General features: G+C 40.1%; 1 protein-coding gene across 3 annotated transcripts in view; it reads right to left on the bottom strand.

The window, feature by feature from the left end:
* The window catches only part of PDLIM4 (PDZ and LIM domain 4), a 226,998-nt gene that overhangs the window by 111,639 nt on the left and 89,233 nt on the right, over window positions 1-26,126 (bottom strand). For 2 of the 3 annotated variants that reach the window (XM_073651205.1, XM_073651203.1), the window contains exons 3-4: window positions 18,447-18,525; window positions 7,863-8,003 (exon numbers count right to left, since the gene is read on the bottom strand). In XM_073651205.1, the coding sequence (XP_073507306.1) occupies window positions 7,863-8,003; window positions 18,447-18,525 (220 nt within the window). The remainder of the gene's footprint in view (window positions 1-7,862; window positions 8,004-18,446; window positions 18,526-26,126) is intronic. The other variant, XM_073651204.1, reaches the window with a different exon arrangement.

Below are 26,126 nucleotides of genomic sequence, written 5' to 3'. Positions count from 1 at the left end.
CATCCTCAACTAGATAAAGTACCAGTACTTTTACTCCTAGAATATCACGTCCTCTACCAGATAAAGTACCAGTACTTTTACTCCTAGAATATCATATACTCTACCAGATAAAGTACCAGTACTTTTACTCCTACAATATCACATCGTCTACTAGATAAAGTACCAGTACTTTTACTCCTAGAATATCACATCCTCAACTAAAGTACCAGTACTTTTACTCCTAGAATATCACATCCTCTACCAGATAAAGTACCAGTACTTTTACTCCTAGAATATCACATCCTCTACCAGATAAAGTACCAGTACTTTTACTCCTAGAATATCACATCCTCTACCAGATAAAGTACCAGTACTTTTACTCCTAGAATATCACATCCTCTACTAGATAAAGTACCAGTACTTTTACTCCTAGAATATCACATCCTCTACTAGATAAAGTACCAGTAGTTTTACTCCTAGAATATCATGTTCTCTACCAGATAAAGTACCAGTATTTTTACTCCTAGAATATCACGTCCTCTACCAGATAAAGTACCAGTACTTTTACTCCTAGAATATCACGTCCTCTATCAGATAAAGTACCAGTACTTTTACTCCTAGAATATCATGTCCTCTACCAGATAAAGTACCAGTACTTTTACTCCTAGAATATCACGTCCTCTACCAGATAAAGTACCAGTACTTTTACTCCTAGAATATCACATCCTCTACTAGATAAAGCACCAGTACTTTTACTCCTAGAATATCACGTCCTCTACCAGATAAAGTACCAGTACTTTTACTCCTAGAATATCACGTCCTCTATCAGATAAAGTACCAGTACTTTTACTCCTAGAATATCATGTCCTCTACCAGATAAAGTACCAGTACTTTTACTCCTAGAATATCACGTCCTCTACCAGATAAAGTACCAGTACTTTTACTCCTAGAATATCACATCCTCTACTAGATAAAGTACCAGTACTTTTACTCCTAGAATATCACGTCCTCTACCAGATAAAGTACCAGTACTTTTACTCCTAGAATGTCATGTCCTCTACCAGATAAAGTACCAGTACTTTTACTCCTAGAATATCACGTCCTCTACCAGATAAAGTACCAGTACTTTTACTCCTAGAATGTCATGTCCTCTACCAGATAAAGTACCAGTACTTTTACTCCTAGAATATCACGTCCTCTACCAGATAAAGTACCAGTACTTTTACTCCTAGAATGTCATGTCCTCTACCAGATAAAGTACCAGTACTTTTACTCCTAGAATATCACGTCCTCTACCAGATAAATTACCAGTACTTTTACTCCTAGAATATCACATCCTCTACCAGATAAAGTACCAGTACTTTTACTCCTAGAATATCACATCCTCTACCAGATAAAGTACCAGTACTTTTACTCCTAGAATATCACATCCTCTACCAGATAAAGGACCAGTACTTTTACTCCTAGAATATCACATCCTCTACTAGATAAAGTACCAGTACTTTTACTCCTAGAATATCACATCCTCTACCAGATAAAGTGCCAGTACTTTTACTCCTAGAATATCACATCCTCTACCAGATAAAGTACCAGTACTTTTACTCCTAGAATATCACATCCTCTACCAGATAAAGGACCAGTACTTTGACTCCTAGAATATCACATCCTCTACCAGATAAAGTACCAGTACTTTTACTCCAAGAATATCACATCCTCTACCAGATAAAGTACCAGTACTTTGACTCCTAGAATATCACATCCTCTACCAGATAAAGTACCAGTACTTTTACTCCTAGAATATTACGTCCTCTACCAGATAAAGTACCAGTACTTTTACTCCTAGAATATCACATCCTCTACCTGATAAAGTACCAGTACTTTTACTCCTAGAATATCACGTTCTCTACCAGATAAAGTACAAGTACTTTTACTCCTAGAATATCACATCCTCAACTAGATAAAGTACCAGTACTTTTACTCCTAGAATATCACATCCTCTACCAGATAAAGTACCAGTACTTTTACTCCTAGAATATCACATCCTCTACCAGATAAAGTACCAGTACTTTTACTCCTAGAATATCACATCCTCTACCTGATAAAGTACCAGTACTTTTACTCCTAGAATATCACGTTCTCTACCAGATAAAGTACCAGTACTTTTACTCCTAGAATATCACGTTCTCTACCAGATAAAGTACCAGTACTTTTACTCCTAGAATATCACGTTCTCTACCAGATAAAGTACCAGTACTTTTACTCCTAGAATATCACATACTCTACCAGATAAAGTACCAGTACTTTTACTCCTAGAATATCACGTTCTCTACCAGATAAAGTACCAGTACTTTTACTCCTAGAATATCACGTTCTCTACCAGATAAAGTACCAGTACTTTTACTCCTAGACTATCACATCCTCTACCAGATAAAGTACCAGTACTTTTACTCCTAGAATATCACATCCTTAACTAGATAAAGTACCAGTACTTTTGCTCCTAGAATATCACGTCCTCTACCAGATAAAGTACCAGTACTTTTACTCCTAGAATATCATATACTCTACCAGATAAAGTACCAGTACTTTTACTCCTACAATATCACATCCTCAACTAGATAAAGTACCAGTACTTTTACTCCTAGAATATCACATCCTCTACCAGATAAAGTACCAGTACTTTTACTCCTAGAATATCACATCCTCTACCAGATAAAGTACCAGTACTTTTACTCCTAGAATATCACATCCTCTACCTGATAAAGTACCAGTACTTTTACTCCTAGAATATCACATACTCTACCAGATAAAGTACCAGTACTTTTACTCCTAGAATATCACATCCTCAGCTAGATAAAGTACCAGTACTTTTACTCCTAGAATATCACATCCTCTACCAGATAAAGTACCAGTACTTTTACTCCTAGAATATCACATCCTCTACCAGATAAAGTACCAGTACTTTTACTCCTAGAATATCACATCCTCTACTAGATAAAGTACCAGTACTTTTACTCCTAGAATATCACATCCTCTACTAGATAAAGTACCAGTACTTTTACTCCTAGAATATCATGTTCTCTACCAGATAAAGTACCAGTATTTTTACTCCTAGAATATCACGTCCTCTACCAGATAAAGTACCAGTACTTTTACTCCTAGAATATCACGTCCTCTACCAGATAAAGTACCAGTACTTTTACTCCTAGAATATCATGTCCTCTACCAGATAAAGTACCAGTACTTTTACTCCTAGAATATCACGTCCTCTACCAGATAAAGTACCAGTACTTTTACTCCTAGAATATCACATCCTCTACTAGATAAAGTACCAGTACTTTTACTCCTAGAATATCACGTCCTCTACCAGATAAAGTAGCAGTACTTTTACTCCTAGAATATCACGTCCTCTACCAGATAAAGTATCAGTACTTTTACTCCTAGAATGTCATGTCCTCTACCAGATAAAGTACCAGTACTTTTACTCCTAGAATATCACGTCCTCTACCAGATAAATTACCAGTACTTTTACTCCTAGAATATCACATCCTCTACCAGATAAAGTACCAGTACTTTTACTCCTAGAATATCACATCCTCTACCAGATAAAGTACCAGTACTTTTACTCCTAGAATATCACATCCTCTACCAGATAAAGGACCAGTACTTTTACTCCTAGAATATCACATCCTCTACTAGATAAAGTACCAGTACTTTTACTCCTAGAATATCACATCCTCTACCAGATAAAGTGCCAGTACTTTTACTCCTAGAATATCACATCCTCTACCAGATAAAGTGCCAGTACTTTTACTCCTAGAATATCACATCCTCTACCAGATAAAGGACCAGTACTTTGACTCCTAGAATATCATGTCCTCTACCAGATAAAGTACCAGTACTTTTACTCCAAGAATATCACATCCTCTACCAGATAAAGTACCAGTACTTTGACTCCTAGAATATCACATCCTCTACCAGATAAAGTACCAGTACTTTTACTCCTAGAATATTACGTCCTCTACCAGATAAAGTACCAGTACTTTGACTCCTAGAATATCACATCCTCTACCAGATAAAGTACCAGTACTTTTACTCCTAGAATATCACGTCCTCTACCAGATAAAGAACCAGTACTTTTACTCCTAGAATATCACATCCTCTACTAGATAAAGTACCAGTACTTTTACTCCTAGAATATCACGTCCTCTACCAGATAAAGAACCAGTACTTTTACTCCTAGAATATCACATCCTCTACCAGATAAAGTACCAGTACTTTTACTCCTAGAATATCACGTCCTCTACCAGATAAAGAACCAGTACTTTTACTCCTAGAATATCACATCCTCTACCAGATAAAGTACCAGTACTTTTACTCCTAGAATATCACATCCTCTACCAGATAAAGTACCAGTACTTTGACTCCTAGAATATCACGTCCTCTACCAGATAAAGTATAAGAACGTATGCAACTACTTTCTACTAAGCTGGGTTTTCAAGAATTTTTTGCCCCCAACTCGATAACTCGATAAAGTACAAGAACATGTACCTCCAGAATATTCGGACCACTGCTTCCAAAATATCATGTCCTCTGCCTCAAAAGTACAAATATATGTGTCTCCAGAATATTCTGTCCTTTACCAGATAAAGCATCAGTACTTGTACTCCTAGAATATCCTGTTCTCTTCCAGAAAAAAAAAAAGTACTGATATTCCCAAAATATTCTGTCCTCTATCAAATAAAGTACTAGTACATGTGACTCCACAATATCCAGACACTCTACAAGATAAAGTACCAGTACTCATAATCCTAGAATATCACATCCTCTACCAGATAAAGTACAAGAATATGTGCAACTACTTTTCCATTGAGCTGGGTCTTCACATAACATGCTAAACATATAACAGTTCTGGTTATTTGTGCCTCAAATACAAAGTTAATCCTCAGTCAAATACCTACTTGTGTGAATTACTATTTTGTCTTTCACACTTATTCTATACAAATACAAACAGGATCAAATTACAGAACATAACTGGTCAATATTGATCTTACTTTATGATGGTCTATTCTAGATCTTTCATTCATGTTCTACCAAGTAACTATGTGTTTTTGAAATGTACTTTTCAGGTTATCCCCCCTGTACCCTCCCTTATCTTCCCGTCCTTTGAGGCCCACACAGTCAGATTCTACCGGCCCTTCTCCCTGCGAGTGGCGGTTGTCTATCGCCCCCCAGGTCCCCCCCGTCAATTCCTGGATCACTTTGCTGCCTGGCTTCCAAATTTTCTATCCTGCGACATCCCCACGATAATCATGGGAGACTTTAACATCCCAATTGGCGATCCTCTTTCCCCATCTGCCACGCATCTTTTATCACTAACCTCCTCCTTCGGACTTTCACAGCTTGCTAATTCTCCTACACATGAAGACGGGAACACATTGGACCTGATCTTCTCCCGGCTTTGCTCAGTACATGACTTTACTAACTCTCCCCTTCCACTCTCTGACCATAATCTTCTTTCATTCTCTGTCAAGAACTGTGACTCTACTCAAGACACTCCCACCGTCCACACTTATAGAAATTTACGCGCCATTAACACCCAGAAATTTATAAAAAGGTTGCAATCATCATTGGCCCCAATCTCCTCCCTCTCATGTCCCGACTCTGCATTGAAGCATTATAACAAAATAATGCTATGCTCCCTGGATGAAGCCGCACCTCCTACACAAAGAACAATTCGGCATAGACAGCGACAACCCTGGCACACGCCTCAAACACGTCTTCTCCAGAGGTACTCCAGGTGCGCTGAACGGCTGTGGAGAAAATCAAATCTGCCCGAAGATTTCCTCCACTATAAATTTATGCTGAAAACATATAACTCTGCCCTTCACCTCTCCAAACAAACCTACTTTAACAACCTCATAATCTCACTTTCCAATAATCCTAAACGACTCTTTGACACGTTTCATTCTCTCCTCAATCAAACAGCACAGGCCCTGACCACCGACCTCAGCGCTGACGATCTGGCCAATTATTTCAAAGAAAAAATTGACCATATCCGACAGGAAATTTTCTCCCAATCCCCAAATGTTATGCATGCTCCCCCCCCCGCCACATTGTATCTTGCTCATTTTCTGACTTCGAACCAGTCACGGAAGATGAAGTGATCAGGCTCCTTGCATCTTCTCGCCCTACCACCTGCACCAGTGACCCTATTCCCTCACATCTCCTTCAGTCCCTTGCTCCAGCTGTCACCACTCACCTAACTAAAATTTTCAACCTTTCCCTCTCATCTGGTATCTTTCCCTCTTCTTTTAAACACGCCAGCATACAACCATTACTTAAAAAACCATCCCTCGACCAGAACTGCACGGCTAACTACAGACCTGTTTCCAATCTTCCCTTTATCTCTAAACTCCTGGAACGTCTGGTCCATTCCCGTCTAATCCGCTATCTCTCAGACAACTCTCTTCTTGACCCTTTACAATTTGGTTTCCGCTCTTTACATTCTACTGAAACTGCCCTCACTAAAGTCTCTAATGATCTACTAACAGCTAAATCTAATGGTCACTACTCCCTGCTGATTCTCCTGGATCTCTCTGCAGCATTCGACACTGTGGATCACCAGCTCCTCCTCACTATGCTCCGCACTTTTGGCCTCAAGGACACTGTTCTCTCCTGGTTCTCCTCCTATCTCTCTGACCGCTCCTTCTCTGTGTCTTTTGCCGGCTCCTCCTCCTCCCTACTTCCTCTTACTGTCGGGGTTCCTCAAGGATCAGTCCTAGGCCCCCTTCTTTTCTCCTTATACACCGCTCCTATTGGACAAACAATCAGTAGATTCGGTCTTCAGTACCATCTCTATGCTGATGACACCCAATTATACACCTCTGCTCCGGACATCACCCCTGCATTACTACAAAAGACCAGTGATTGTCTTTCTGCTGTGTCTAACACTATGTCCTCCCTCTACCTAAAACTGAATCTGTCAAAAACTGAACTACTCGTCTTTCCTCCCTCCACTAACCTACCTGTGCCCGATATTGCCATTTCTGTTTGTGGCTCCACCATTACTCCCCAGCAACAAGCCCGCTGTCTTGGGGTCATTTTTGATTCAGATCTTTCTTTCACTCCTCACATCAAATCACTCGCTCGTTCATGTCATCTACACCTCAAAAACATCTCAAGAATCAGGACTTTTCTCACCTTTGACTCGGCAAAAACTCTTACTGTAGCTCTTATTCATTCTCGTCTTGACTATTGCAACGCTCTACTAATCGGTCTCCCTCTTACTAAACTCTCCCCTTTCCAATCCGTCCTGAACGCAGCAGCCAGGATCATATTCCTCGCCAACCGCTACTCAGATGCCTCTTCCCTGTGCCAGTCATTGCATTGGTTGCCCATCCAATATAGAGTTCATTTTAAACTTATCACGCTTACCCACAAAGCGCTCCATGCTTCAGTACCCCCCTACATCTCCTCCCTCGTCTCAGTCTACCACCCTACACGTGCCCTCCGTTCTGCAAATGACTTGAAAACTAAAATCCTCCATAATCCGAACTTCCCACTCCCGTCTCCAAGATTTCTCGCGTGCTGCGCCAATTCTCTGGAATGCACTACCCAGGACAGTTCGATTAATTCCCAATACCCACAGTTTCAAGCGAACCCTAAAAACACATTTCTTTAGACTGGCGTATCACCTAAACACACTCTGTCCATCCCAGCTTTCCCCCATATTAAAATCTTCTTCAACTTCGGGTTCAAACCAACCATGCACATAAAAGCCTCTGTCAGGACTGCACACATACTGGCTGGCGACCAGTCCATGTATTATTATTTATCCTATTCAGTATATCAAGGCTGCATTATACAATATATGTACTTTTTACCTTTTGTGTCTCCCCCACTTCCTCATAGACTGTAAGCTCGCGAGCAGGGCCCTCACGCCTTTCGATATGAGATATGCTTATTCTGCATTGTCTGTACAAGTCCCCCGTAAAATTTGTAAAGTGCTGCGGAATATGTTGGCGCTATAAAAAAAATAAACTATTATTATTATAAACTATTATTATTTCTTTATTGCCGGTTATCTGGCTGTTGATAGATGGACGAAGCAGAGAAAAGCTATACCAATTTGTATTTATTGCCTTGCAATTAGAGGGTGTTATACAATAACCTGAAGTTGATGTCTTTTTAGAATTTATGAATTATGCATTATGTAAAAAACACCCACGTTCTTCAGCTAACATAGCCATGGATGTAATATTCTACATCTGGACAAGACTAAGTAGAGTATACTTAGACAATTAACACTGTCAACTACAAAGTGCTAGAATGAAAAATTCTCATATACAAAAACCAGCCTGTGGCGGGGAAACTCCAGATGGAGTTCAAAGTTGTAACACCCTGACCTGATGCATGAGAGCAGTCAAAGATCATGTGTGTTTGATCTGACCTCTGGAAATTTCAGATGTTATCAGTTATAAGTTCTTAGCTTCTACCACAAGTGTCAGTCACTTATTAAGAGTCTTTTGAATAGCTGACTCAAAAGTTGATGACAAATAGCAGAGACTACAAATTAATCTGGTACAAAGATATTTTGTATTTTTTTCTGTGACACTTATTGTGTCATGTGCGTTCTAAAGTTCTCTCACAGAAAAATGATGTCCAACAGGCAGCCTGCAATGTCAGTTTTAATATAATTTCAATTAACAGTAAGAATAAGAAAATCTGCCAAAATTTTAATTTGGCAGATTTGCTCAAATTAAGGCCGGGAAATTTGTTAGATGTGAACCAAATGTATATTATGATGCTTTGAGGTCTCATCAGGCCTCAGAGCATACATAAGTCTAAATAAGAAAAAGTAATTTACACAAATATGCATATATGCATCATATACATACAGCTCTGGCAAAAATTAAGAGACCACTGCAAAATTTTCATTTTCTCTGATTTTTCTCTTTATAGGTATATTTCTGAGTAAAATGTACATTGTTGTTTTATTCTATAAACTACTAAAAACGTTGTATTTATTTGCAGCAAATGAGAAATCGTCAAAATAATAAAAAAGAAACCGTGCTTTCAGACGTCAAATAATGCAAAGAAAACAAGTTCTTATTCATTTAGAAACAACAATACTCATGTTCCAGGGCTGTGGAGTCAGAGCCCATGTTGGTGGTGTCGGAATAAAATGGACCGACTCCGACTCCTAAAATATATAATAAATTGGGTGCAGTAGATCAATGCAGTTTGTGGGGAATATTTTTTCATAGGAATTTGGGAAAGTTATGAAATGTCCTATAAATGGCTGTTCTATTCCTGATCTAAGGCTACATTCACACACAGCGTTTTTGCTGCGTTATTTGAGGATACGTTTTGCAGCTGCAAAAGCAGATCAGCTTTTTAAAAAAACGCATCACCTGAAAGGTTTTTGAGCTCATAGATAATGTTTTCAATAGTAAAAGCAGATTAGAAAAACGCCGAACAAACTGACATGCTCATTCTTTGTGAGGATCCATATTTGGGCACAAAACGATGTGTCTGGATGTCATATCTTGAAACCCATTGACTTTGCTGGGATGCCCAGAGACACTGCATTTTACTGCAAAAAACGGATCCGCAAAAACGCTGTGTGTGAATCATGGCCGTAGCCAGCGAGGGGCAGGGGGGGCAGCTGCCCCCCCCTAGTAGCAGGGGCACGCACCTATCAAAACTCACTTGTATGCTGCAGTGCTCCAGTCCTGCACTGGCTCCAGACTGCAGGGGGCAATCTCCCCTCCTCTGTCCTGTCTTCTGCGGTCTTCAGGATCCGATTCCTGGGCCCCGAGCTGGAGAAAGTGAAAGTACTACTGCTCATCTCTGTCACAGGAAGGTAACTAATGCTAATATTGTAGGTGATTATTATGTGCTCTCTGTACAATGTGTGTGTGAACTATGTGTGCGATATGTGCAATGTACTATTTGCTGTCTGTAGCTGTCATCTGTCTATCACACTCTATCCCTCCATCTATCCCTCCATCCATCCCTCCATCCATCCCTCCATCTATCCCTCCATCTATCCCTCTATCTATCCATCCCTCTATCTATCTATCTATCTATCTATCTATCCATTCATCTATCCCTCCAGCTATCCATCATTATATTCTTTCTAAATATCTTGATTATTGTATCATAAAAATGATTAAATGTCTGATGTTCACATTGTACTACAATAAATTTTTCACTTAAATATAAGCAATATATGTGGGAGTCGGAGTCGTGGAGTCGGAGTCGGTGTAAGGGAAATTGAGGAGTAGGAGTCGCAGGTTTTGCTTACCGACTCCACAGCCCTGGTTTTAACTCAGGAACAGTTCAGAAATCAATATTTGGTGGGATAACCATGATTTTTAATCACAGCTTTCACGCGTCTTGGCATGCTTTTCAACAGTCTTTCACACTGCCTTTGGGTGACCTTATCCCATTCTTGGCACAAAAATTTAAGCAGTTCTTCTTTGTTTGATGGCTTGTGACTATCCATCTTCCTCTTGATTACATTCCAGAGGTTTTCAATGGGGTTCAGGTCTGGAGATTGGGCTGGCCATGACAGGGTCTTGATGTGGTGCTCCTTCATCCACACATCAATTGACTTAGCTGTATGGCATGGGGCATTGTCCTGCTGGAAAAAACAGTCCTCAGAGTTGGGGAACATTGCCAGAGCAGAAGGAAGCAAGTGATATTCAAGGATAACCTTGTATGCGGCTTGATTCATACATCCTTCGCAAAGATTAACCTGTCCAATTCCAGCCTTGCTGAAGCATCCCCAGATCATCACCGATTCTCCACCAAATTTAACAGTGGGTGCAAGACACTGTGGCTTATATGCCTCTGCTGGCATCGCTGTGACCCCGGCGCATGCGCCGCAATGGCCGGCCCTCGTCACAGCGTCATGAAGGCGATCATGTGATCGCCCATGCGACAATTCAAGGTCCTATATATTTAGGTCCTCACTAATTACACACCACGTGCCTCTTGATAAAGCTTAACGCGAAACGCGCGTCGAGGTCCCTGGTGGATGTCCTTTGCTTGCCCCTCTGTGCCCTACCTGTCTGTGTGAGCTACCAGTCTACCCGGTGAGTGCCCTGACTCATTTTTTACTCCGACTTTGCGGTGCTGCATGTAGGGGGTACTCTATCCCTCACACTTGATTATGACTGTATGAGCTCTCTGTGACTCCTCCGTCTTCTATGTCTTTTCTTTCTCTACTTGTCCCTCTGGTCTCCTCTCTCCCGCCTGATTTCTCCCTGTACGGAATTTACTTGCACCAATGCAATTTATAAATGGAAGACTCTGAAGATGTTATGGGGGCCATTTCCTCTTTTCCTCTTTTTTTCATCCTGTGATCCAAGATTCACCCATTGTCTGCATAACTATATTTGTCTATATATTGTGTATTATCACTTTTATATATTTGTAATCGACTAATAAACTTCAATGCTTTTATGCCATTTGTACTCTATTTCGCGTTTTTTCATTCCATTCCCTGAGTAGGCAATGCTTAGCATAAATGAGTACACCTACTTTAAAAAAAGTAACATTTAATCAATATCTTGCTGAATACAAAAACAACCTCCATAATTTTGACAAGACTTTCATAGAACATTTTTCAACCCATAACATGAAAGTAAGGCTAATTATATAAATTTCATTACAGAATCTGCAGTTTTACTCAAATTAGAAGATGCAGAAATTAATACACTCCACAGCAAAAACTATTAGTATTTTGTATGACCTCCATGATTTTTAAGGACAGCACCAACTGTTTTAAGCATGGAATGAAAACATTGGCAACATATTTTTTTCCATTCATCAAGAATGATCTCTTATGGATCATTCAGTGCTGCTGATGTCAGGGAGCTACATTTCATTGATGGCATCATGAATTCACAGATGTACTGCTTTATAATGAAAGAGAAGATGCTACCATCACTCCGCACCCTTGGTAGACGTGCACTTTTCCAAGATGACAATGATCCAAAACACACATCTAAGGTCACTATTGCATTTCTGGAGAAGAACAGGGTGAAAGTGATTCAGTCGTCAAGTATGTCTCCTGACATGAACCCAACTGAATACCTATGGGGAATTCTGAAAAGACAAGTTGAGCATCACTCTCCATCCAGCACCAGACTCTAAAAAAGGGTCATTCTTGAAGAATGGGAGAAGATTAGGGTTGAGCGAGTATGTTCTGTCCGAGTAAGCTCGGGCCGAGCTCCGAGTAGTTACAGCTGCTCGGTGATATGGTTGAATCGCTCCCGTGTGCATGATTTGCGACTGTTTGACAGTTTTATTACATGTGAGGAATGTCTATTTCTTACACATTCCTCACATGTAATAAAATTGTCAAACAGCTGAAAATCATGCACACGGGAGCGATCTAACCTTATCACCGAGCAGCTGTAAATACTCGGAGCTCGGCCCGAGCATACTCGGCGAAAGGGTTAATAGAACATACTCGCTCAACACTAGAGAAGATAGATGTTGCAATATCCAGTCAACTTGGTTATCCATGCCTAGATTACTTGGTGCTGTCCTTAAAAATCATGGAGGTCATACAAAATACTAGATGTAGTAGTTTTTGATGTGGGGTATAGTCATTTTTGCATCAACTAATTTGACTAAAACTGTAGATTTTGTAATGGAAGTTATATTATGAACCTCACTTTCATGCTACGGGTTAAAAACATGTTCCATGAAACTCAAGACTTGTCATTACTTTGGAAATTGTTCTTTGATTCAGCAAGATATTGATTAAAATCTTACTTTTCAAAGGGGGTGCGCTTATTCATGCTGAGCACTGTGTGTATATGTATTTATATATATGCATATATACATATATATATATATATATATATATATATATAAATATATATATACATACACAAACACACACGCACTCGCACAGCCCTCAGTCATTGCCTGTGGGGCGACGCATGTCAATTTGATTCAAACCAAATTCGATTCACCTTGAACCGATTTTCTTATCTCTAGTAAATGGGGCTAGATTATATTTTCTTTAAGCTCTGTGTGATGTCATCCTTTTGCTATTAGCCTTAGAAAATATGAAAAATTGACATTTGGGAATGGTAACACTCGGTTGCCAATTTATCCATGTATTTTCAGGAGGAATACTAAAGGACCAGCACAACCTAGAGTTCTAAGAAAAATGTCCAGAGTTTTTATTTCATAAATAACCGACATGGCAGGAGAGGTGTTGAACCTTCTCGAAACCAGCCTGATATATGAGGAGAAAGTTTTCTGTGTTAGCATGTCATCAGCGTTGTGTGTGAAGTGGGCTGGCTGAGTGGCTAATTTTCATAAGTAAGCCACCCCCTTCTGATGCGCAGATACATAAGGGGGCTGCCGTAGCTGCTGAAATGAGCAGGCAGCAAGCCCTTTTCGAGTAGATTGATGACATACAGATTCAGGAAACCCTCCCCTGCATTGAGCATGAACTGGAAGTGGAGCTTTGCTAATACAAGTATATTATTTAATCTTCTATATTTCAGGAATAGATATTCTTCAAGTGGATAACCCCTTTAATGATCGCCTAAAATGGTTATTATAACCCAATAAATACAGCTAAGTTAGTAATTGCAATCATGTTTCTAAAGAAAGACTTCTGCTTATTGTCAGGGACTATGCTACTGAGGAAGGACTGTTACCTTTTCCATCAATCACATGCAAACCACCTATAATTTTCTCTATCAAAGGAAAGCAAGTGTACAATATGTTTCCAGTCTGAGTATGGTATCCTGAGGCAAGCACCAGATGGAAATATGTTATAACGCAGGCACGCTTCAGATGTCAGCTAAAAATCCCAGCTTAGCGTCAGTCTCTTAGATGCTTGCAACAACTTCAAATCAAATGCAATACAGGGGTAATTATTCTTCTTTTTCGGCCTCAAAATACTTGTATAAGTATAGTATAGGCGCATAGCTGTTTCATTGGGGAAAGTCTTAACTTCATGGTATCTTAAAAAGGCATCAAGATAACTTGTTAATTATACAAAGTAGTAGTAACACCAATGCAGCTAGGTTTTGGTGCCACCAAAGTTGGTCTGAATTTCATGAAATAGTAACACCAAAGTTCATTAGGTTCTCATGAATTGATACCACCAATGTTCCTTAGGTTCTCATGAATTGATACCACCAATGTTCCTTAGGTTCTCATGAATTGATACCACCAATGTACTTAGGCTCTGATTAAATAGTGGCACCAATGTTCCTTACTCATGAAATAGTAACACCAATGTTCCTTAGGTGCTCATGAATTGGTATCACCAATGTTCTTTAGATTCAAATGAAATGGAACGTTTCATTTTCATGAAACAGTAACAGCAATATTCCTCTGCATCTCATGAAATAATACCACAAATGTTCCTCAGATTCTCAGGACAATAAAATTATGTAATTCAATATTATTTGTATATTTAAAGAAGTAGATTCTCCTTAAATCTATACCACGACATCGTTCTGATCTTCCGGAGTAGAGTAAGACCACAGTGACAAAGAGCGCCAGATTAAAAAATTTACTATGAAGGGCCTATAGTTTAAATGCAGAATATGAGGCTGGGGTGAATGGGAATGAGTTTTTTTTCACACAAAGGTTATTATCTCATCCACTCGCTTCAATTAGCATAGAAATTGAGAAGCGATGAGGATTTGAAATTCACAGCATATTAAATTTCCTAATGATTTTTGGCACCAATATTACCCCTTGTAATGAATCTAATACAAGCAGATTTTAAAGCAGATCTAGTGCAGATGTTTTCATTAAAATTAACAAAATGTTTTTTATACCCAGCGTAGACATATTTATATTCAGGATCCAGGGAACGCTACAGTATTGATATGTAATAAATACAGTATGAGTGTTTTATCTACTTTGTGTAAGCAGTTAATAGAAATGTATGTTTTTAAAACTCTGAAAAACCCTTTAAGAAATATAAATAGGGCCGCAATGGGAGTAGCTGTAGTGTAGGCCCAGATAACAGGGTTTTGGAAGGAGGATGTCAGGAAAGGGCTAACAGATTGTTTTGCCTGTCCGCAAAATAAAGTTAAAGTTAAGGGGGTGGGGTTAGAGTTCAGGTCACATGGGTTGGGAATCAGTTCAGGATTGGGTTAGGAAGTTTTGGGAAGAGTTCAGGAAATCTGAAGGTACCTTAAAAGAAGAGGAGGAGCCGTGGATGATCGTCTTCAATGCAGATCCAGGAGCAATGAATGACCCGCACACATGTTATTTTCTTTGTTTTGCTAACATAAAATTATATCAGTGGTGTGTTGGTTTTTTGGACTATTTTATAGTTATATCATGGAAGCTTGAGGGATGGCCTTGGTTAATGGGGTAGGGTTACATTGGAGGTATGTTGACCCATCATTATTGAGTTATGGTTTAGCTACTGCTGGGACGGTTCAGGGAACAGGTGAGAATTGAAGAACGGACAGCATGTGACATTTGTCAACCCCGAGTTGGAGCAGTGCGACTGGGAAGTATTTATTCTGGTGCTGTCCAGTGTTGTTAGGCCATCCAGGATCTCCTCAGAGAAGAAAGTGTATTATGATTGATTTGATATATGTTGTAATCAATAAAAGCTGCTGTGGCCATATATTTCCAGGTTACTAAGCATTATGTCTTATTTGCTAATGCCGTAGACGCTTTACAATACCCTAGTCAAGCACACAACAAAATCTCTTGTTGGCACCTGTATAAGATATCATCATGCATTATAGCCAAAAGGCAAACCGATGGGAGAAAGTCTTCGTGACTAAACGCCGCCAGCGCAGAAGATCATGGAATATACTAGTCTGTGATCTTCTGTGTCAGCGCTGTTGGCAATTAATAGGCAATTACAAAAAGAGAGCTATCCTTATTGATAGCAGCCAGTGTGTGAAAATGCATGTATTTTTATACATAGGTCTCATACTCGATACTAAATACATTGGGATGTTTTTAAAATTTTGTTTCTATTTTTCATTATTTGCATGTCATTAAAATGTCTATCGATCCAATCTTCTCCGTATTTCCACGACTTCTCCTTCCCGGTGTTGCACTTTCTATGTTTAGGAGTAGATATACTACTCATTAGTTAATTCATCAGCATAACATAAATCTTTTTTACAACAATTGTAACAATATTTTATGCTTTTTTGTCATTTTTTTCTCCCAATGACTAACTTAAAACAGTGATACCACAGTGATAAATGTAACACGACTGTGGGATTTTCTGCAGTCACAAAATCGCAGGTGCCTAAAACAACATGTAGGCATTCAATTTTATTTCAATCAGATGCACCACATAATATCATTGTGGCGCATAGGTCCAAGACTGTTTATATCTATGGGGAAAAAACATAGGTCTGAAATGCATAGAAGACATCTGTCTAAAATAAACCAATAATAAAAAACAGTCATGATAATCACCAGCATTTATGTACTGTCATTCTGTGTATTTAGTACCTTGCAAAAAAGCTGGACTTATCCACTAAATCCAGTTTTATGCATGAGTGCCTAAGGATTAGCAACTAAGAGTCTACTTATTTAGGCTTCCTCCAATTTCATAAAACTTTGATCTGTCATAGTGACATGTCAGAAGTTTGATTGCTAATTATTTGGGTGCCAATTCCTCTACCAATCACTAAAATACACTGTGTTCCAAATTATTATGCAAATAATATTTTCTCAGATTTTCCCAAATTACCTATATGAATTGCAGTCATTGTAATTTTCCAGTCAAATAACTTTTAGAGTACAATTGAAAGTTTTTTGTACAAACTGCCTATGATAACAGTATATTTAAAAAAAAATAAAACACTCAAACTGCACTCAAAATGCATGTTCCAAATTATTATGCACAGCAGAGTTTTCAACCTTTTCATTTTAATAAAGAACTTAAAAATGGTCATTTTTGAAATTATAAGCATTAGCAGGTTATTACAAACTGAAATCAAACAGTTTTCAACTCAAAACTTTATTCTAGGTGATTACATTTGCACATAGGACCCCTTGTTCGAAAGGAGCTTCTGAACTCTCTCGTCCATTGAATTTGTCAGGTTTTGGATGGTTTCTGCTTCAATTGTTTTGCATGAGGACAGAATACCCTCCCAGAGCTGTTGCTTACATGTGAACTGCCTCCCGCCATCATAGACACTCCTTTTGATGATGCTCCAGAGGTTCTCAATGGGGTTGAGGTCAGGGGAGCACGGGGGCCACACCATAAGTTTGTCCCTTTTTATGCCCATATCAGCCAGAGATGCAGATGTGTTATGTGCAGCATGAGACGGGGCATTATCATGCATGAAAATGATCTCGCTGCGGAATGCACGGTTCTTCTTCTTGAACCATGGCAGGAAGTGCTGTTTGAGAAACTCAACATACATTATGGAGTTCATCTTTACCCCTTCAGGGATCCTAAAGGGGCTGACAATCTCTCTCCCCATGATTCCAGCCCAAAACATTACTCCACCTCCTCCTTGTTGGCGCCGTAGCCGTGATTGCATGGGGTGTCCATCAACCAACCATCCTCCACTCCATCCATCTGGACCATCGAGCGTTGCACGGCACTCATCGGTGAACAAAACAGTTTTGAAGTCAGTCTTCATGTATTGTTTGGCCCACTGGAGCCGTTTCTGCTTGTGTGCAGTGGATAGAGGAGGTCGACAGGATGGCTTACGCACAGCTGCAAACCTCTGAAGGACTCTGCATCTTGTTGTTCGGGGGACGTTGGAGGCATCAGCAGCTTCAAAAACTTGTCTGCTGCTATGACAAGGCTTTTTTGCCGCTGCTCTTTTAACCTGACGTAATTGCCTGTAGGAAAGAGTCCTCAATTTTCCCTTATCAGCACGCACACGTGTGTACTGTGAATCAGCTACATACTTCTTGATTGTGCGATGATCACGATGAAGTGTCTTGGCAATGTTGATTGTAGTCATGCCTTGACCTAAACACTCCACAATTTGTTGCTTCTCAGCAGCAAACACATCCTTTTTCTTTCCCATTTTGGCAGAAAATGTAGGCTGCTTAATAATGTTGGACAGCCTTCTTAAGTAGTCTTGCCTTCCATTGGACACACCTGCCAAACTAATTAGCACAGGTGTCTGCAATTGCTTACAGTGATATAAAGAGCCCTGACACACATCACCATCGATAGTTTAACTGACAAACAAAAAAATTCTTACCTTATCACTCCTAAACACTTTTTGCATAATAATTTGGAACACAGTGTAGATGGCTGTATCTCCTTGACTCTGAGAGACACGAGCACAGATGTGTGGACTATGAGTCTGTATACCACTAACCTCAGATTTCCAGGGATCAGCTGAGCAGAGCTGAACAAAGCTTAAAGGGATCAGTGGGGATCTCATGTCCCAAACCCTCACAAATATTCTGTCATTTACGCTTTAGGTATGACAACACTTATAGTGATATGGTTTTCTTACCTGTAACTCTGATTCCAAGCTATATTTGCGAGTCTGCTGTCTGATCTCTTCTGTAGGTGACCAAGGCCTCCCTTCACACCTGAAACCAAAGGAGAAACTACAGTTACTGATCAATCACTAACATCCAGAGAATGGCCTAAAAGACATTACGTGAGAAGTACCTTACTAATTACTTTGTTCATCAGTAATGGTATCTGCAGCTAGAGGCTCCTTTGTTTTGTTTTATGGAGAAAAATAAGAAAACATGTGGATACAGACTAAGGCCTCATTCACACGTCAGTATTTTTGCATCAGTGCTTGTGTGCCAAAACAAGGAGAGGAACTTGTAGAGAAAACTATAATTGAAAGTTTGTGTTTTGGAGACACTCCTAGTTTTGGCATACAAATACTGATGGAATACTAATAGGTGAATGAGGCCTTAGGGTATGTGCACACGGAACCGTTTTCAGGTAAATTCTGCCTAAAAAAATACAGCAAAGGCTCCCCATAAAATGAACATAATGCACAGCATCACAAAAACGACTTGCTGTGCACATGTTCTGTCTTATGTCAATTCTTTTAAACAGTTTAGGTATAAAGCCGCCTGCTCTCTATTCTTGAAAATATAAAGTAAAAGACGCCGGTGGCAGAGCCTTTAGAAGAATGATGGCAAAAACGCCACGTCAGGAAAACTATCACTGGCATTTTCCTGATACTTCACCTGGGAAAACTTAGCGGGTGCACCAGCATATTAAACATTGTACAACACTTTACCAAATTCGGTGAAAATAATGGCAAATTAGGTAAAAAATTCTCCTTATAATGAATTTCCTTCTAATTATATGACCCTATGTTTAGTGAAAATGAATGGTGGTTTCTTAGATTTCCTCTGCTTTGAACACTGATTTGTAGCATTACTTGGTGTCCCTTTAACTGAATGGCCAGGACAAGAGCAGATCTTTGTGAGAGGATGTCTACTATGGCCCATTGAGAAGACCCTGATGATAATTACAATGAAAATAGAAAAAAAATAACAATAGTACATGTACGGTATATTAATAATTCCATTACTGCATATAATTGCATTTCTATGCAGTTTAGGAGCGCCTTTCCATATGCGGCATGTTGACTTAAATGAATCTCCAGTTTAGAACTGTTTCAATTATTAGAGTAGTGAGCTCCATCCAATATATGAATATGTACATATATATTGTGCAAAAATGACTTATTTTTCCAATAGGCCCAATAAAATATTTCAACGCCAGTTAGTAAAAGATTAGTCATCACTCTCACATATTCAACACCTTATATGTGAAGTGCTTGTGAAATATATTGTTGAGAGGTCCTCATATAGCACTTTGATCAAACATTAAGTAAATTCCTAAGTGTTTAAGTAATTACAAATGTGGTTAGTTTATGGTAGATTTCTAAAATCTGACAATTCAGGCATGACTGCATGTCTTACTCCAGGACATAAGAGAAAGTGTGACTTCTTACACCTATCCTTCAACAGGAAGGTGTGAATGCCAGAAATTCAGGTGGGTTCAAGCAATAAATACCGGCTACTCATTCTGCCATTTTAACTAAGGAACTGGAGCTAACCTCCAATGTGATACACTTTGCATGTTATATAAAATGACACAATAACTATTTTTCCATGGAAAAATAAAGAAAAACGATACTTGTCTTTAAAGGGAATCTGTCCCCATGTTTTGCCACCTAATCTGAAAGCAGAATAATGCAGAGACAGTGGTGACTCTGATTCCAGTGATGTGTCACTTATTGGGCTGCTTATTATAGCTTTGATAAAATAACTGTTTTATCAGCAGGAGATTATTACTAGAGGACTAGTAAACCTGCTACAGCGAGTCCTCCATATTCATGAGCTCTGTATAACCCCACCCCACGACTGATTGGCAGACTTCTGTGTATACTATGCATAGGCAGAAAGCTGCCAATCAGTGATGTGCACGGAGTTATACATAGCTCAGCACTCAGAGAACAGGTAGATCTGCAGCAATAAAACAGTGATCTTATCAAAATGACAGCAAGAAGGTCAATAAGTGATACATAGCTGTCATCATGGTCTCTGCTCCTTAATCATGCTGCTCTCAGATGGAGTAGCAAAAACCTGGTGACAGGTTCGATATAATTCATACTTGATACACCCTGCTGGATATAACCTCAGCACTCATTGAATACGATTAGTATATAACAGAGCAGCTATAGTGAAGGATTATGATACTACTGTATGTGGTTTACAGCTGAATAAATAGCAATGTATATACAGTAGTATATTGTGCACTAATTTAAAAATATCTATTACTGCTGGTTTAATAAAATAACAGTGCCAGCAACTGCAGATTGTATGAAATATAGCAATATTTTAACACCAAAAAGTGGTGTACAGCCCTCCCCATCGTCTTTCCAATCTTGCCTTCTGATGTTCTGGAACAATACTGTACTACCACATACTACTATCAGACACAGTTTGCTTGTTTTATACTGAATTTGTTCTGAATTCTAAACAGAACACTTTCTTAAGAATAGCAGAAATATCTGAATGTAAATGCTTGAGACGTCCTCCAGACCTAATTAGAAGATCCTCAGACCTCCAGTATGCATGACACAGGTAATCCTGGAAAGTAAGCAACATAATCTTCTTTCCATTCCAGTAATCCTGAATACAAGCAGGTTTAATACACTACGATTCAGTCCAATGGATACATAATGTTCTCAGGAATAATGTGATGAGAATAGTTGTATCGTATACTACAACTAGAAAAACAACTCTGTCTCCAACAAGAAAATGGGCAATAGAAGAACTTTTGGAGAGCCTTCAGCTTGATGCTGATGGTACAACCACTTTAACCAGTAATTTCATATTATGAAGGGTCCTGTCCACACTGCTGTCAGAAACCTTTGACCTGCAGTTTCCGCAGATTTTGCAGAGAAGTGCAGTATGCAGTCATTTTTGCCATCAAAATAATGGGAAACATGAAGGAACCATTATTTTCAATAAAGTCCATTAGAAGCAAAGTGTTTTTAGCACTAATGTTATATGTCGTATAATGGATCTGACTGAAAGTTGTCGCTTTCATAATGAACAGAAGCCACAAAGCCATTCTGAACTTAGCACCAAAGAAAACAGAACAGTATGTCTGAGGCAAGGTTGGATACAGACAAAGGAGGGCCCTTGTGTAAGAACAGTATGTCTGAGGCAAGGTTGGATACAGACAAAGGAGGGCCCTTGTGTAAGAACAGTATGTCTGAGGCAAGGTTGGATACAGATAAAGGAGGGCCCTTGTGCAAGAACAGTATGTCTGAGGTAAGGTTGGATAAGACAAAGGAGGGCCCTTGTGTAAGAACAGTATGTTTGAGGTAAGGTTGGATACAGACAAAGGAAGGCCCTTGTGTAAGAACAGTATGTCTGAGGCAAGGTTGGATACAGACAAAGGAGGGCCCTTGTGTAAGAACAGTATGTCTGAGGCAAGGTTGGATACAGACAAAGGAGGGCCCTTGTGTAAGAACAGTATGTCTGAGGCAAGGTTGGATACAGACAAAGGAGGGCCCTTGTGTAAGAACAGTATGTCTGAGGCAAGGTTGGATACAGACAAAGGAGGGCCCTTGTGTAAGAACAGTATGTCTGAGGCAAGGTTGGATACAGACAAAGGAGGGCCTTTGTGTAAGAACAGTATGTCTGAGGTAAGGTTGGATACAGACAAAGGAGGGCCCTTGTGTAAGAACAGTATGTCTGAGGCAAGGTTGGATACAGACAAAGGAGGGCCCTTGTGTAAGAACAGTATGTCTGAGGTAAGGTTGGATACAGACAAAGGAGGGCCTTTGTGTAAGAACAGTATGTCTGAGGTAAGGTTGGATACAGACAAAGGAGGGCCTTTGTGTAAGAACAGTATGTCTGAGGTAAGGTTGGATACAGACAAAGGAGGGCCCTTGTGTAAGAACAGTATGTCTGAGGTAAGGTTGGATACAGACAAAGGAGGGCCCTTGTGTAAGAACAGTATGTCTGAGGCATGGTTGGATACAGACAAAGGAGGGCCTTGTGTAAGAACAGTATGTCTGAGGTAAGGTTGGATACAGACAAAGGAGGGTCCTTGTGTAAGAACAGTATGTCTGAGCTAAGGTTGGATACAGACAAAGGAGGGCCCTTGTGGAAGAAGAGTATGTCTGAGCTAAGGTTGGATACAGACAAAGGAGGGCCCTTGTGTAAGAACAGTATGTCTCAGGCAAGGTTGGATACAGACAAAGGAGGGCCCTTGTGTAAGAACAGTAAGTCTGAGCTAAGGTTGGATACAGACAAAGGAGGACCCTTGTGTAAGAACAGTATGTCTGAGGCAAGGTTGGATACAGACAAAGGAGGACCCTTGTGTAAGAACAGTATGTCTGAGGCAAGGTTGGATACAGACAAAGGAGGACCCTTGTGTAAGAACAGTATGTCTGAGGTAAGGTTGGATACAGACAAAGGAGGGCCCTTGTGTAAGAACAGTATGTCTGAGGTAAGGTTGGATACAGACAATTGAGGGCCCTTGTGTAAGAACAGTATGTCTGAGGTAAGGTTGGATACAGACAAAGGAGGGTCCTTGTGTAAGAACAGTATGTCTAAGCTAAGGTTGGATACAGACAAAGGAGGGCCCTTGTGTAAGAACAGTATGTCTGAGCTAAGGTTGGATACAGACAAAGGAGGGCCCTTGTGTAAGAACAGTATGTCTGAGCTAAGGTTGGATACAGACAAAGGAGGGCCCTTGTGGAAGAAGAGTATGTCTGAGCTAAGGTTGGATACAGACAAAGGAGGGCCCTTGTGTAAGAACAGTATGTCTCAGGCAAGGTTGGATACAGACAAAGGAGGGCCCTTGTGTAAGAACAGTAAGTCTGAGCTAAGGTTGGATACAGACAAAGGAGGGCCCTTGTGTAAGAACAGTATGTCTGAGGCAAGGTTGGATACAGACAAAGGAGGACCCTTGTGTAAGAACAGTATGTCTAAGCTAAGGTTGGATACAGACAAAGGAGGGCCCTTGTGTAAGAACAGCATGTCTGAGATAAGGTTGGATACAGACAAAGGAGGGACCTTGTGTAAGAACAGTATGTCTAAGCTAAGGTTGGATACAGACAAAGCAGGGCCCTTGTGTAAGAACAGTATGCTTGAGGTAAGGTTGGATACAGACAAAGGAGGGCCCTTGTGTAAGAACAGTATGTCTGAGCTAAGGTTGGATACAGACAAAGGAGGGCCCTTGTGTAAGAACAGTATGTCTGAGGCAAGGTTGGATACAGACAAAGGAGGGCCCTTGTGTAAGAACAGTATGTCTGAGCTAAGGTTGGATACAGACAAAGGAGGGCCCTTGTGGAAGAAGAGTATGTCTGAGCTAAGGTTGGATACAGACAAAGGAGGGCCCTTGTGTAAGAACAGTATGTCTCAGGCAAGGTTGGACACAGACAAAGGAGGGCCCTTGTGTAAGAACAGTATGTCTGAGCTAAGGTTGGATACAGAAAAAGGAGGGCCCTTGTGTAAGAACAGTATGTCTGAGCTAAGGTTGGATACAGACAAAGGAGGGCCCTTGTGTAAGAACAGTATTTCTGAGGTAAGGTTGGATACAAACAAAGGAGGGCCCTTGTGTAAGAAGAGTATGTCTGAGCTAAGGTTGGATACAGACAAAGGAGGGCCCTTGTGTAAGAACAGTATGTCTGAGCTAAGGTTGGATACAGACAAAGGAGGGCCCTTGTGTAAGAACAGTATGTCTGAGCTAAGGTTGGATACAAACAAAGGAGGGCCCTTGTGTAAGAAGAGTATGTCTGAGCTAAGGTTAAATACAGACAAAGGAGGGCCCTTGTGTAAGAACAGTATGTCTAAGCTAAGGTTGGATACAAACAAAGGAGGGCCCTTGTGTAAGAACAGTATGTCTGAGGCAAGGTTGGATACAGACAAAGGAGGGCCCTTGTGTAAGAACAGTATGTCTGAGCTAAGGTTGGATACAGACAAAGGAGGGCCCTTGTGTAAGAACAGTATGTCTAAGCTAAGGTTGGATACAAAGGAGGGCCCTTGTGTAAGAACAGTATGTCTGAGGTAAGGTTGGATACAGACAAAGGAGGGCCCTTGTGTAAGAACATTATGTCTGAGCTAAGGTTGGATACAAAGGAGGGCCCTTGTGTAAGAACATTATGTCTGAGCTAAGGTTGGATACAAAGGAGGGCCCTTGTGTAAGAATAATATGTCGGAACTAAGGTTGGATACAGACAAAGGAGGGCCCTTGTGTAAGAACAGTATGTCTGAGCTAAGGTTGGATACAGACAAAGGAGGGCCTTTGTGTAAGAACAGTATGTCTGAGCTAAGGTTGGACACAGACAAAGGAGGGCCTTTGTGTAAGAACAGTATGTTCTTGCACAAGGGCCCATTGCAGTCCAATAATGTTAGTGGGCTCTTTGCAGTCCAATAATATGTCCATGACGACAGCTCTTTGCTGCTTTGAAGGTACACGTGGGTCCATTTACGTCTTATGCCCCTGTGGGAGTTAATAGGTTGCACCAATGGTATGTCTGGCCCTGATCTAAGTCCGTGTTCCCAGACTGGTATACGTTTAATATGTTTAATGTATTCTGATTTTTTAAAGCTACAAATGTGAAAAAAATATTACTGTGCTAACCTGACATTGTCATCGTAAGTTAGTACACCTCAATTTATTAGTTTTTTACAACTATGTAACTCAGGTATAAAAGAAGTTAAGCCGAAATCTAGCGTCTACTTAAAGGGAACCAGTCAGCTGACACATAATGCTCAATTCAGGGCAGCATGTATCAGGCAGGACTGGCTGTATGATCTCAACCATCTATCTTTGACCCTGAAATGTTGCGTCGTTTCAGAGAAACACATACTTTACTAGCCACCAGGGACTAAGCCGCGCAGTACACTAGTTGGTCAGTCGAGTCCCCAGTGGCTTTTCCCCATCTGCTGCCAGTGACTTACAGGTCTCTGCTTATACGCATATGTAGGCAGAGACCTGTCAATCCAGGGAAGCGGGCGGCTATTAAAGTATGTTTTTTCTGAAAACCGCATTGTTTTAGAGTCAAACATACCTGGCTGAGATAATACAGCCAGTGCCTGATACATGCTGGCCACAAATGGGACAGCATGTATAGCTGGCAGGTTCTCTGTTAAAAAATATATGTTTTAATATCAATTAACCAACCAACGGCCTTCTATAAAGTATCATGTCTAAAAACCTCTCACCATTTTCAATGCATTAAAGATGGTGTTTGAGATTGTAATAAAAAGTGTGTTTCTTCCCTTTTCTTATAGAACTGCAAAGAGTTTGACTTCCACTTATGTTAATACTTGCTAGAAGAATTACTTACATTGTATTTCAATACTAGGACAAAGTGTCATAACTGTGCTCTTAACATTGCCACTTGCCATCCTGCCTGTTTTTGCCACTATATTTGTATATTGGTCTGTTAGTTATTAAATCTGGTGATTTGGCACTGGCATCCCCTCAGCACTAGGTTGTAAACGAGCCACTGAAACCAGCAACGCTGACAAAGATTTCCCCTTGTTCTATAAATGAAGCCTTATTAAATTAGTATGGGTGGTTTCACCGCCGTTTCCACATGAAATGGAACTTTCCATTTAGACAGAACTGGCTTGTACGCTGCATTTTTTGGAAAATGTATTCTATTTACAAGCATATCTGGTGG

This window comes from Phyllobates terribilis, unplaced genomic scaffold (genome assembly GCF_046119375.1).
Source record: "Phyllobates terribilis strain yellow unplaced genomic scaffold, ASM4611937v1 Scaffold_11__3_contigs__length_659146591, whole genome shotgun sequence".
Taxonomy (NCBI): Eukaryota; Metazoa; Chordata; class Amphibia; order Anura; family Dendrobatidae; genus Phyllobates; species Phyllobates terribilis.
Note: the sequence above shows the minus strand (reverse complement) of the source record. Positions and strands in the feature narration are given on the sequence as shown.